We start from the raw sequence: 14,085 nt of genomic DNA, 5'->3' as shown, positions 1-14,085 counted from the left end.
ATGAAGGCGCAGAGAGGCTCGATTTGCTTCACACTTGAAGCAAATCGTCCACAAACGAGGCCGTCTTTGATGGCCAGGAAAGGAATTCAACTTTTGGGCCACCGAAGGTAGCTGAAAAAAATCCATCCATTCCTAAGTCAGAGCGAATAAGTCCCTCATTCTCAGACTCTCCCTCCGCTCCATCTGTAAGCGAGAGCAGGAAAAGTGAGGAGAGGTCAACCTTTTGACTGACAACAAGTTTTTTTAAAAAATAAAGCACACTAAAGGTGCAGCAATGGCCCGGGCTTGCCCGGAAGCTAAGCAGGGTCGGCCCTGGTGAGTCTTTGGATGGGAGACTACTGAGGAAGTCCAGGGTGGCTATGCAGGGGCAGCCCGTGGTAAACCAACTCTGAACATCTTTGGCCTTGAAAACCCGATGGGATTGCCATTAAGTCAGCTGCGACTTGATGGTGCTTTCTACTTCCACAAAGTGTGCACAGGTTGGAGCGAAGAGCCAAAAGGTGCACAGGCCTGAAGATTGAGAGACAATATCCACCCACCATCCAAATTTAGGTTGGATTGAAACTTGAGAATACCCCCCCTTAGGGTTGCCTTCTCCGGGTTGGGAGATTCATGGAGATTGGGGGCAGGGAGAAATCGGGGAAAGGTTAGGATTGGGGAGGGGAGGGGAGGGAACTCAGCAGGGTAAAAGTAAAAGGCAAAGTCTTCCCTTGCTCGAAAGCCAGTCGAATCCGACTCTAGGGGGCGGTGCTCATCTCCGTTTCCAAGCCGAAGAGCCAGCGCTGCCCGGAGATGTTTCCATGGTCATGTGTCCAGCATGACTAGACGCCGAGGTACACGGAACGCTGTTACCTTCCCACCAAAGCGGGACCTGTTTATCTACTTGCAATGTCTTGCTTTCGAACTGCTAGGTTGGCAGGAGCTGGGCCAGAGATGGGAGCTCACTCTGTCACGCGGCACTCGGGTCTCAAACTGCTGAACTACCGACCTTCCGGTCTGCAGCTCAGCGTCTTAACCTCTAAGCCAACACTTATTTATTTGTATTAATATATATATAATTTTTAGGCTGCCCTTCCCTGCAAGCAGGATTTAGGGTGGCTTACAACCGAAAGGAACATTCCATAAATAACTAGAAGTTAAAATCCTACCATAGAACACATAGTGGACACATCAGCAATAATTCAATCCATTCCAAGATAGCAAGAAAATTTCAGATTTCACAAGCCTCTGGGGCGGGGGACTTGCCGTAGGGTTGCCAGCCTCCAGGTAGGTCCAGTAACAAATAAATATACACTGCAAAAACCATTTAACAAACTAATGTGTTCTATTTATGATCATCATTCAGTATAGTGCATAGTGTATCATTATTTCATCCTAGTCAGGTATAAATATTCGTTACATTCAATAGGCAATAACATTCAGTACATACAGATTGCTAATGACCAGACAATTTTGCATCAGTGTTTTAAAAGTCAAGCCCCAACGGGAGTTTCTAGAATTATAAGCCTGCTTCTCCTTGCATGAAGTCTTCCAAAAAGGGGGACAGCTTTCCTAATAGTTGCATGGATGCTTTTTGCCGGTCCTACAAAAGACACATTATGCTGCTAACATTCATGGACGGAGTTCTCCTGTCATTCTCAAAGCTGCATGACAGAACACATTGGTTTGTTAAAAGGGTTTTGCAGTGTATATATATTTGTTACTGAACTCTCCTAACACTGCAGCTCGGGTTGCTTCAGCCTCCAGGTGGGGCCTGGAGATCTCCAGCTTTTACAACTGATCTCCAGGGGAGCTTATAGAGATCAGCTCCCCTGGAGAGAATGGCCGCTTTGAAGGGTGGACTCTATGGGACTGGGCCATGCTGAGGCCCCTCCCCAAACCCTGCCCTCTCCTGGATCCACCCCCAAAGTCTCCAGGTATTTTCCAACCTAGACCTGCCCACCCTAGCTTGTGGAGTATAGAGGGCATGAGAGTGCCAGTCTACATACTGTACTGTCGCTGTCTTCAACAGAATGCCTGGCGGAACATCTCTGCCTGACACGCTCTGCGGAAAGCCCTGGCCCTGGTTCAGGACAGCCATAGAGTCTGTCAAGTATTGACTCAACGCCATTCAGTGCCGGATTTACGCATAAGCTAAATAAGCTACAGCTTAGGGCCTCGCAATCTGCTGGGGCCTCGAATAAAAACACAATATAAAAAATGATTTCAAATATTAAAAAGGCGTATATATTTTAAATTTTTATGAGACCAGCTGATGTAATTTAAAACAGTAGGGGGCCTCTGGGTTTTGTATAGCTTAGGGCCTCAACAAGTCTAAATCTGGCCCTGACGCCATTGTAAGTGAAATCAGCTTTATTATCAACAAGAACCTCAGAAGAACACACAACAACAAACAGTGGAGCATAGCTCCCTTTTAAACTATCCCGGGTTGAGGTAGCCACACCCTGGAATAGTTAAGGACCAATAGCATTGTTACAATAATGTCCAATCAGGTTTGTTCCCTCCAGCACAGTTCTCTTGCATCTGATTGGTTACACTTAAGCATTAGCCAATAGGATTGTTCCAGCTTAGAATCCTGGCTAAGATCTCAAGCTTAACATTGCATTTAATACAGTTAATACACCACAGAGTCCCCCCTCCGAAGCAGCCATTCCCTCCAGCGGAACAGATTTCTATTGCCTGGAGACCGGTTGTAATTCTGGGAGATCTCCGGGCCCCACCTGGAGGCAGGCAACCCTATTCCCCTTTCACCTTCCGGAAATCTGTTGTCATGGGAAGTTCTTCGCTGGGTTTATGAAGGTCTTGGAAGTGGCTGGTGCTTACGGGGGTGAGGGGATACCTCCCTTCACAAACCCTCAGGGCCCTTCTGCTTTTCTGAGTGGATACAAGGCTTCTTTTTTTAAAAATGAGGATCCCAGTCTAAGACCCCAGAGCAGGACTGAGAGCAGGAAATCTTTAAAAAGTGTACTGAGTAAGAGCAGGGGGTTCCGTGCCGTCCCAGCAACTTACGCGCAGCGTTTTCAAAACAGTATTTTTCTGTTTTCTTCCTACAAGGGACTGAAACAGCAAGATCAGACTCTGGACAATCCAGCCTCATGATCTTGGAGAAACTCCAAGTTCAGCCCCTTCACTTCCTTTCTGAGGGAATTTGTATGTGTGTGTGTGTGGGGGGAACATGACAACATGTCCTTCCGAGTACACGAGGCACCAGGCAACCCCCTTCTTCTGGTTCAGCTCATCTTGCTATCCGTTATCTATCTGCTTATTCTGACAAAACGTGCTGTTACTTAGTACACTATCTGTGTGCAGATACTCACAGAGGCCTTAGCACCCCTCTCCTCCGACCCCACCCGGCCTGTGAAATGTCAGCAGCCTTAGAACAAAAGAAAGGCGAAGCGTAGTTGAAAGTCAGCACAAAAATGGCACACGTTCATCTTATCCTTTCCGTTCCAAGTGACCGACGATACATTAAGAAACAGGGAAATTGTTTCTAAGTCAAGCACAAATTGGTTTTGGAGGGTAAATTTGGATTTGTGGCCAGCATCCCCAAATCTGAGCTGATGCTCAACAAATCAGAAGGGAAAAAAACCCCAAAAATCAAAACAGTAGGGAAAACCTGACCCGGACAGCCCAGGCTAGCCCAACTTCATCAGATCTCGGAAGCTAAGCAGGGTCTGCCCTGGCTAGTAAATGGATGGGAGACCTCCCTGGAACTACCAGAAGTCACCATGCAGAGACAGGCCATGGCAAACCACCTCTGAACATCTCTTGCCTTGAAAACCCCACCAGGGGTCGCCGTAAATCAGCTGTGGCGTGGCAGCCAACAACAGTAGGGGAGAGAAAGGCCTTCTAATTAGTTTCAGGAATAGTAAATATGTGCATTTGAAAAACCATATGGGATTTTTTTTAAAAAAAATGCAGTTGGTTTTAATTTCGTCTGTCATTCACCTTTCTTTAGATAAAGACTGTGGAGTGTTTCAGTGAGAACGGTGGACTATGAAGAATGTAAATAAATGTTCTCTACAACCGATGGACGCCAGCCTCCAGGTGGGACCTGAGAATCCCCCAGAATTCAAGCTTATCTCCAGACTACAGAGATCAGCTCCCCTGGAGATAATGGATGCTTTGGAGGGTAGAAAATATGGCACTGAGGTCCCTGTCCTCCCTAGGGTCCATCCCCAAATCTCCAGGAGTTTCCCAGCCTGGATCTGGCAACCCCTACCTCCTATCCCCTGCTGGTAGCCAGAGGGGACCTGGCAACCCTACTGCAACCTGTATTTTAAAGCCAAAAATAGACATGGAAAACAAGGACAGGCAAACACACAGGGCCCACAGGTAGGGCTGTAAACCTACAGGTTGGGAAATTTCTGGGAATTCAGGGGGTGAAGACTGGGGAGACACCTCAGTGAGCTAGAATGTAACAATCCACCCTCCAAAGCAGCCATTTTCTCCAGGGGAACTGATCTCTGTCACCTGGAGATCAATATCAATTCTGGGAAATCTCCAGGCCCCGCCTGGAGGTTGGCAACCCAAAGCACAGGGGCGGATCCATGAACATTCCTATTACTGACACTCAAGTTAAAAAAAATAAACCAACAAACCTGCCCTTGTCCATGTTTTTATGTACAGCCTGATAATGCAGAAATACGGACCTCTTGACATCTTTATACCAAATAGCAAATGTTCCCTGTTAAATTTCTGCAGATTAAGCTGCTGCTGAAAGCACAGGTGCAGGGCCAGTAAAACACAATTGGCAACTCTCCCTGTCCCCAAGTCCTCCTCTGTCTCCACCACTGCCCCGCACCTCCAGCTGGTAAGAACGGGGGCAACCTCACGCTCCTTAAAAATCCTTTATCCCACCTTTCCCTCCACAAGGAAGATCAATGGGATTCACAAGGGTGTTGCAAATAAAACCGTCAATGGAGGCATCGATTATATAGTCCAAAAGTCACACTAAATAAAGTCTATTGCTCTACAGAAAACCACCAATAAGAGACTCGTTGGCCAATAACCAAAAGCCACCTTGTAATGACTTCAAGATATATGTGTGTTTCTTTAAATGGTTGGTAAATGTCAGTAGAGGAGCTGCGGTGGCTCAAGTGGTTAAGATGCTGAACTGCAGGCTGTGGAAGGTCAGTAGTTCAGCAGTTCGAGGCCCAGGTGCCACATGATGGAGTGAGCTCCCATCTCTAGTTCCAGCTCCTGCCAACCTAGCAGTTCGAAAGCAAGAAATTGCAAGTAGATAAATAGGGACCACTTCGGTGGGAAGGTAACAGTGTTCCGTGCGCCTTGGTGTTTAGTCATGCCGACCACATGACCATGGAAACGTCTTCAGACAGCGCTGGCTCTTCGGCGTGGAAACGGAGATGAGCACCGCAACCCTAGAGTCGGATTCCACTGGCTTTCGAGCAAGGGAACCTTTACCTTTAACTAAATGTCAGTAGAACCAGGGGGGTGAAAGAGGGAGATGAGTGAGTGAGGTGATTGGTTGGTGACTGAGAGTGTGTGGACAAAGCTAGGGAGTGTGTATGTGTGGAGAGAGAGAAGGCAGAGTGTTCAGTTGGAAGTTTGAGTTAGAAGTCTGAATCCAGAAGTCAACATCTGTCAGTTGTGGTCAATCTACACAGAGTCTGAGAAGCAGTCTTCTAACTAGAATCATATAGAAGTGCTGTGAAAGGCATTAAGATTCTAAACCGGAATTATTCCTATTGAACATTTTTCCCAAAATATATGGAAGAGAGAAAAATCTGTTGTTACATTGTATAATAGCTGCAAGAATAAGTTACGCCAAGTATTGGAAAACAGATAAGATCCCAGATAAATTAGAGGTCATACAAAAACTGTTTGAGGTCGTCGAAATGGATAAAAATATTGTGTATATTAAAAGGGAAAGATGAAGATGTGTTTGAGAAAAATTGGGGGAAACTATAAATGGAAACTCAAAATGAAGGGCCAGGAAGAGATTTGAGATATGAATTATTCGATGTAAATATGGCTGTATGCTCGTCTATGTATAGCGTATAATTAGCATATGTTGTTAGATGTTGGTTAATAGATAAAATCAATAAAAATATTGGGGGGGAAAAGATTCTAAAGGAGGAAGAAGATATACTTAAGGGGGCATATTAGGGAAAAATCTAATGTAATCAGAGTATTTTAAGAGTGTGAGGGGAAAGGCTGACAGAGACCTGAGTAAAAAAGGAAAAGATTTTACTGAGCAACTTAACAAAACATTTTGTAACCGATACGCTTCTTTTACAATAAAGTTTTATCTTGTGTATTGTTAACCCAGAGTCTCATCCTCAGAACCACATAGCCCAACGAAGGAGCCTTAGAGCTTGGGCACAATACTGTGGGAAAGGTTAATTCAAGACCGGTGGCAGCAAAAGATACTTTGAGTGGGTGAAAGAAACGACAAGGAATTTAAAACCACATCATACCTAACCACACAAAATAAAAGAGAGGTATCGTCACACACCTATTAGATTTTCCTGATGGTGGTGGGAAGTGCCCAGGGGTCATTTCGTAGAAAAAGAGCTAGGGGAACTCATTAGCATAACTCATTATCATATGCCACACCCCCTGACATCAGGGGCCCGGCGGTGGACCTGCAAGGCCAGCGGGAGTGCGAGGAAGCCCTGCCAAGGCCCTCCCTGGCCCCAGGCAGGCAGGGGTGGGGAGAGGCGGGGAGGAAGCAACTTACCATCCCTCTTCTCCTGCCTCCTCCTGGCTGAATGAGGGCTGGAAGCAGGGCAGCCGGAAGCAGGGGGCGGGGCTTCATCATGTGCCCCGCCCCCCTGCATCTCACCCGGGGGAACTGCGTTCCCCCACGTTCCCCCCCGAAATGACCTCTGGAAGTGCCGTTGTCGCAGCCAAATGATAGCGGCCCTGTAGGGTTTTCAAGGCAAGAGACTAACAGAGGTGGTTCGCCATTGCCTGCCCCTGTGACGTGACCCTGGGCTTCCTTGGAGGTCTCCCATCCAAGTGCTAATCAGGTCTAACCCCTGCCTAGCTTCAGGCTAGCCTGGACCACCCAGGTCAGGACAGACATTCCGGAAGGCTGGCAAAGCAGATAAAACTTCTGACCTACAGTGGGAACCAATTCAGAAAGCTGAGAGTGGGCTGATACTTTTCTAACTTCCCTGTATGATAGGACAGTGACTGGATGCTGGCATGGGAGTAGGCAAGATGCCTAATTGGCATGTGGGTTCACACAGAGAGAGATGGATCCTGTGGTATCCGTGTGTGTAGCTTGGGTGGACATCACACGACATGCGCAGGAAGTGACGCAGGCCTTTCCCCAGGGCCATTTTAATTCCCAGTCTGCCCCCAATTCTGATTAAGAGAGTGACAGTCACCGAAGGCACCCAGGGAACATCTGAACCAACCTTTTCACTTCACAGGAGACTCAATTTTACAATTGCTGCTCTACCGTTGATTGGCAGATTAAAAAAAAACCCACACAAAATCAGGATAATCGGAGACAACATTGTTTGGGAGCAAGCCCTCTGATTCTAATTATGCCTCTCCGCTATAATCCTGCTGATAAATTAAAAGTCATAAAGAAATGGAAATGATTGGGGCAATGCGAACACGGTCCTCTCCCGTGCTGCATTATTCCAGTTTTATTTAACGGCAAAATGCCGAGGTTTGCTGCGTTAGTGGAAACTCTCCCGGATAATTGTCCCAGAGATGCCATTTCAAAGGTCTCTGTACTCTCTTCCGGGCATCATTTCCTTTCCTTTTGTTTATTCTTAAGTTACTGAGCGGGATATATTTCCCCCCCAGACTTCATCATGGCTTGCCTGGGAAAGCCAAGCTTGCAATTTAGGTCATAATCTTCCACACTTTTACCTAGGAGTAAGCCCCACTGAGCGCAGTGGCCCTTATTTCTGAGTAAAGCTGTGTACAGTCAGGCTGCATAGAGTTAGGCAGCCTCCCTGCATGCTTTGCAAAGTAGGGTCCAAATGAGGACTTTGAAGAGCTGAATAGAATTTCTACCTAAACTCAGGGGTCATTTCGTAGAAAAAGAGCTAGGGGAACTCATTAGCATAACTCATTAGCATATGCCACACCCCCTGACATCAGGGGCCCGGCGGTGGACCTGCAAGGCCAGCGGGAGTGCAAGGAAGCCCCGCCAAGGCCCTCCCTGGCCCCAGGCAAGCAGGGGTGGGGAGAGGCGGGGAGGAAGCAACTTACCCTCCCTCTTCTCCTGCCTCCTCCTGGCTGAATGAGGGCTGGAAGCGGGGTGGCCGGAAGCAGGGGGCAGGGCTTCGTCATGTGCCCCGCCCCCCTGCACCTCACCCGGGGGAACTGCGTTCCCCCACGTTCCCCCCCCGAAATGACCTCTGCCTAAACTCCCTTCTATGCCACTGCCTCTGTAGAGGCAAAGGTAGTGTACAAGGTTCTCTCCCCCCAAGATTTGTCATCACAACAACCTTGTGAGGTAGGTTACACTGAGAGGGTAGGATCAGCCCAAGGGCAACTGGTGATAGGGTTACCAGGCCCCATGCAGCTGCTCAGCTGGCCGGGGTGGGTGGGTGGCTAGAAATGGTGTGAAAATAAGGGGGGGCACCAGCAGCATCCCAACATGCCAGAGAATCACCAGCAAATGTGCTGGCATCCCTTCCAATGCACCTAGGAAATGACATGTCACCAGTGCAATCAGCGAATCATTGGTGAAGGGGTCCCCCCAGTAAGTCCCCCCAGTAAGTCCCCCCAGTGGCTAGAAGAAACTCGTCAACCTGGGTTGCCAGCTCAGGGTTGGGAAATGCCTGGAGATTTGGGGGGTGGAGCCTGAAGAGGGTGGGTTTGGGTGAGGAGAGGGACTTCAACAGGGCATAAGGCCATGGAGTCCACCTTCCAAAGCGGCCATTTTCCCCAGGTGAGCTGATCTCCACCCAGAGGTCACATAGAGTTGCCATGTCCTCCCTGGCCACTGGTGGGGGGTGGGGGACAGGATTGCCAGATCCAGGCTGGGAAACTCCTGGAGGTTTTGGGGTGGAGCCTGGGGAGGACAGGGACCTCAGTGGGGTACAGTGCCATAGGGTCCACCCTTCAAAGCAACCTTTTTCTCCAGGGGGACTCATCTCTGTAGTCTGGAGATGAGCCATAATTCCAGGGGAACTTGTCCCACCTAGAGCCTGGCTTCCAAAGCAGGAGATCTCCAGCCACCGCCTGAAGGCTAAAGACAATAGGGAACCCTTAGTGTAAACGTATAGCCACAAACAACACCCACCAAGGGAAGGCCATCCACAATTCACAACTGTGTTCAAAACTATGTATTACATTCACTGAAAGACGAAGAAGGGCTAGTGGTCACAACCCAATAGAGTGTAGAGACGTGGATCCAACAGATCGCTCAGAACAATTAAACGTAGTCTACAAAAAGAGCATGTTCAAAACCAACAGTAGGCTCCTCTGTAATTCCATTCATAGATAGTGTCCATAGACCTCCAATCAGAAAGTAACTGCGGCAGAAGACGCTCACTGTGGAAAGAATAACAGCCGGACGCCTCTCCCAGGTACAAATCAAGTATTTCAATGATCTTCAACAGCGGCTCGTAAAACGGAACCCAATATCCAAAACAACATAGGCACAGCTCAAAAGCTTCAATGGAATCCTAGAGTTCTCTCAACCCTACTGGCAAGCCAAGCTGGTGAGCCTCCTAGTACTTGGTCTGAGCACACATTACAACTGGATATGCCCTGGGAGTTCTGTAATGAAAGGCAGGCACATCAGGCCCATGACACACAGAGAAGGGGGGCTGAAGCCTTCCTTGCATACACTCTCCCCATCCCTTGCAACCCATCCCCCTTAAGGCCGGGGTGCTGAATTTCTTCCCCACCATCTGGAAATATATATTGTCTTATTTATTGATCTGTTTTTAGGTAGTCTTAATGTTGGTTTTAATTTAAATTACTTATTGTATGTTATTTTGGTATAAACGGCCATGAGCCCTACTTGTAAGGAAGGGCAGCCTAGGAAATCTAACAACAACAACAACAACAATAATAATAATTTTCAGCAGTGTCCTGGCCTCAAACAGCCCTGGGAAACCCTTCTTTGCTCTGCTGGGAAAATTCACATATGTCGATAGGCTACATTTAAGATTCCTGAAGAGGCCAAACAGCCGTTCCTCAGGGACGTTCCAAGGTGAGAAAATTGTGCAGCAGGTGGCCTCAAATAAAAACCTTTTGGTGTGCCATTCAGTTCCATATTGGAACATTCCGATTTTGGTCCTATTTTATTTATTGTTAATTGCCTTACATGTGTTACAGGGACTCTGTTGCTTGTTGTGTTTTGCACTGTTTGACCTCTGAAGAAGGCTCTTGTGAGCCAAAACGTGTCAGGTCATACACTGTCCTTTTTTGTGTATTTCTAACTTTGAACATTTTATGAGGCTTTATTTGGGCCCCTACAAGGTTTTTATATGTCTTTGTAATAAACACTCTTTTGTACACTTACTTGTGTTTTTAACTTTTGACCTTCAATAACTTTTCTAAACTTCCTCTGGAGGACTGTGCTTAGTTGGTTTAGATTTCCACCCTCTTTTTTTTTTTGGCGGGGGTGCAGTTTAAGCACCCCAGGGTTGCCACCTTCCAGGTGGGGTCTGGAGATCTCCCAGAATTACAACTGTTCTCCAGACAAGGGAGAAAATTGATGCTTTGGAGGAGGGACTGTATGGCCTTCTACCCCACTGAGCTCCCCCCTCTGCAAGACCCACCCTCCCCAAGCTGCACCCCCGAATCTCCTGGAATTTCAAAATCTGGAGTTGGCAGCTCCACGCCACAATTCTTAGTCAATCCCCCCGACTGGGAAATGCCGCGTTGGACAAAAACTTGCCCAACTTGTCAGAAAGAGCCACCGTCCACCCTGAGCTCTTACAGGGTGCGTCAACTCGCCATTTTTCCCCGACCGGAAGCCCCACGCCACAATTCTTGATTTTCAAATGCTTATTAATATTTTATAAAGTTTACAACACAATTTGGAAATATTTACAATCCGTGAGTTATAGAAATTGAACTTGGTGAATATACTAGCCAGTTAAGTGAAACAGTAAATTACAGGCATGCGCATCATAAACAGTGAGGGTTATCAGTGCCAGTAAGCCCTGAGCAGGCCAAGCATTGTACCCATCAGGGATAGAACAAATCTATCCTATCTAGATGAGTTCTTGATATGTAAAGATGCGGCAGAGTCTGGTGAGAGGGATCAGTGTGGTTGAATATTAGTTGTAGTGACCTATTCAAGAAATGGAAACCATTTCCCCACGAACTGAATCGTTTTTGGATAAATCTCACCACAATTCTGATCTAAATCAAGTCCCCATGAACCCGAGAATTAAGCCAAACTCCCAGCATGCATCTGGCTTGGCAGAACCCAGAATGGACCTGGAAGCAGTGTGACACACAGTATTAGCAGAAAAGAGCAAGAGTCCAGTAGCACCTCGACGACTAACAAAATTTGTGACAGAGTACGAGCTTTCGTGAGTCACTGCTGAAGTGAAGTGAGCAGTGACTCACGAAAGCTCCTCCCCTGCCACAAATTTTGTTAGTCTTTAAGGTGCTACTTTAAGGAGCTGCGGTGGCTCAAGTGGTTAAGACGCTGAATTGCAGGCTGTGGAAGGTCAGTGGTTAGGCAGTTCGAGACCCGGGTGCCGCATGACGGAGTGAGCTCCCGTCTCTAGTTCCAGCTCCTGCTACTGGACACTTGCTCTTTTCTACTGCTACAGGCAGATTAACGTAGCTACCCATCTTAATCTTAATTTGAACCTGGATCTTCCAGTCCTTCTTCTGATAAAGTGCTACACCACTCTGGCTCTTATTTCAGAAAACGCCTCTCATCATAGACAGGCAAGAAAGGCTTCTGAAACATAACACTTAAATGTATGGGGGCCTTTCCCCCATTGCATCTGGTTGCACACCCTAGACTATAATGATAGAGGTCCCACCCACCCCCCAAAACTCCAGGAACAGGGAGGCTGGCAGTAGACAGTCCTCTGTGAATTCTGCATGTCTGATTCCACCATGAAACCTTTAAGAACTGCACAAAAGGGAAATGTTTTGGGAGATGTTGCTTGTGCAGTGCTCAGGGGCAACCCAGTGGAGTTTTCTCTTCTGTGCCCCCTTAAAGGGCTGGAGCTCAAAACCCAGGCCATTTTCAGCGACCAAAAACTCAGGGCATTTTCACAGGTGACGCAAAGGGGAGCCACATTAGCTGGCTGTCTTCAGTAAAACCTGGGACCCCTCAGCTGTTGCAAGCAGGGGTCATTTCATAGAAAAAGAGGTGTAGGAGCTCATTAGCATAACTCATTAGCATAACTTATTTGCATATGCCACACCCCCTGACATCACTGGAAGTGTGTCAGAAGGCAACACCCACTGCTCAGGCTCCACTGGACTGTTTTGGATTGCTAGCTATGGGGGGGGGGGAATGTGCAGATCTGTCCTCGCAGAGGAGGGAGAGCTTGTACCTGAATAAAACTTGGTCTTAAAGGTGGCACTGGACTGTTTTGGATGGGTGGGCTGTTTCTTGCTCTGACTGAGGGCTGCTGGGAGCAGGGGGTGGGGCTTGTTGCATGTGCCCGCCCCCTGGGCTCTTTACTGCCGGAGCTCTGCTCCTGTGCGCTCCTGCAGGAAATGACCCCTGGTTGCAAGTGTGAACTAGTTCTGAAACAAAACTTGCCAAATTGCCAATGACTGCTATTGTCTCTATACTTTTCTCAGTTTCATTTGAATTTAGCATACTTTCATCTCCCCCAGTTCGTCCTTCATTTTCTTAACTCTTTGACCCTACTGTTTACTTCCCCTCTCCCCAAGATCTCCTATGCGAATGTCCACAGGGTGAGAGCTTAATAAATGCTTCCAGTGAAGCAAGAACAACAGCCTATAGTGGTGGTGGTGGGGATCTTGTTTGTCTTTAAAGGATCACAAGATTCCTATTTATCTTAGGCTGCGATCAGATGACAGGCTTTGGCACAGTCTGGCTGTGCCTTGTTCCGGAGAGGTGTGACCAGACATAACCCAGCAAACCCTTCTCCAGTTCCTTCCCATGTTCAGAAACTCACCATAGCCCAGGACTGGAGTGGCCTGCTGAAGGCAAGACGGAGCCTCCTCAGTCTTCATCCTCCAGGCCTGGTAGCAGAGAGTGGGACCTGCCACAGAGAAGAAATGTCAATCACGAGGGAGTCAAGGTCAATCACGAGGGAGTCAAGGTCAATCATGAGGGAGTCAAGGACAGGGATATGGACAGATGCTGCCAGATGCAAACAGAATACATGGGGATTTATGCAACATTAGCATTCTTCATTGGCACAAAGACTCAACCATAGAACCCTCAAAGTAATGGGTACCATTTAGAAATAGAGTCACACCCTTTTTTTGCCTTGACCCTTCTTCTGTGCCTTTCCTTGCTGCACAATAAGGAACAATATATATAAATACATGCATACCTTATATGCATATGTGTAAAGTGATGTCCTGTTGCAGCCAACTTATGGCGACCCTGTAGGGTTCCCAAGGCAAGAGATGAACAGAGGTGATTTGCTATTGCCTTCCTTTGTATAGCGGCCCTTGGTGGGGTCTCCCATCCAAATATATGTACACCCACCTATACAGAACACCTCATTTATCCCCAGACAAAACTGCCAAAGGATTTTCCATTGTATTTTTATCCCTCCCATCCTGAAAGCCAGTTTGGTATAGTGGTTAAGAGCAGTAGATTCTAATCTGGAGAACCAGGTTCGATTCCCCACTCCTCCACTTGAAGCCAGCTAGGTGACTTTGGGTCAGTCACAGTCCTCTCAGCCCCAAAATAAACCTAGCCCGCCGCAAAAAAGAGCTAGAGTTTCAGGCTACCAGACCATCTTCAGATCTCCCACTGCCATACGATAATTAATTCATTTATCCCTCCCATCCTCCAGTGAGCTCAAGGCAATGCACATAGGTGTCCCATCCACCATTTTGTCCTCACAACAGCCCTGTGAGGTAGGTTAGGCTGAGCAAGAGTGACTGCGAAAGACGACAACAACCCAGCGGCCTCTTAAGGATCAACAATGTTTATTTCGACGTGAGCTTCCATGA

The 14,085-nt window shown here is 47.5% G+C and overlaps 1 protein-coding gene across 1 annotated transcript in view; it reads right to left on the bottom strand.

Annotated features, from left to right (window-relative positions):
• The window catches only part of LOC107124322 (LIM homeobox transcription factor 1-alpha-like), a 161,587-nt gene extending 148,459 nt beyond the window's left edge, over window positions 1–13,128 (bottom strand). The window contains exon 1 of the mRNA XM_015427763.1: window positions 13,071–13,128. Coding sequence (XP_015283249.1) covers window positions 13,071–13,128 — 58 coding nt within the window. The remainder of the gene's footprint in view (window positions 1–13,070) is intronic.
• Window positions 13,129–14,085: the final 957 nt, after the last annotated feature.

This window comes from Gekko japonicus, unplaced genomic scaffold, assembly GCF_001447785.1.
Source record: "Gekko japonicus isolate JY-2015 unplaced genomic scaffold, Gekko_japonicus_V1.1 scaffold474, whole genome shotgun sequence".
Taxonomy (NCBI): domain Eukaryota; kingdom Metazoa; phylum Chordata; class Lepidosauria; order Squamata; family Gekkonidae; genus Gekko; species Gekko japonicus.
Note: the sequence above shows the minus strand (reverse complement) of the source record. Positions and strands in the feature narration are given on the sequence as shown.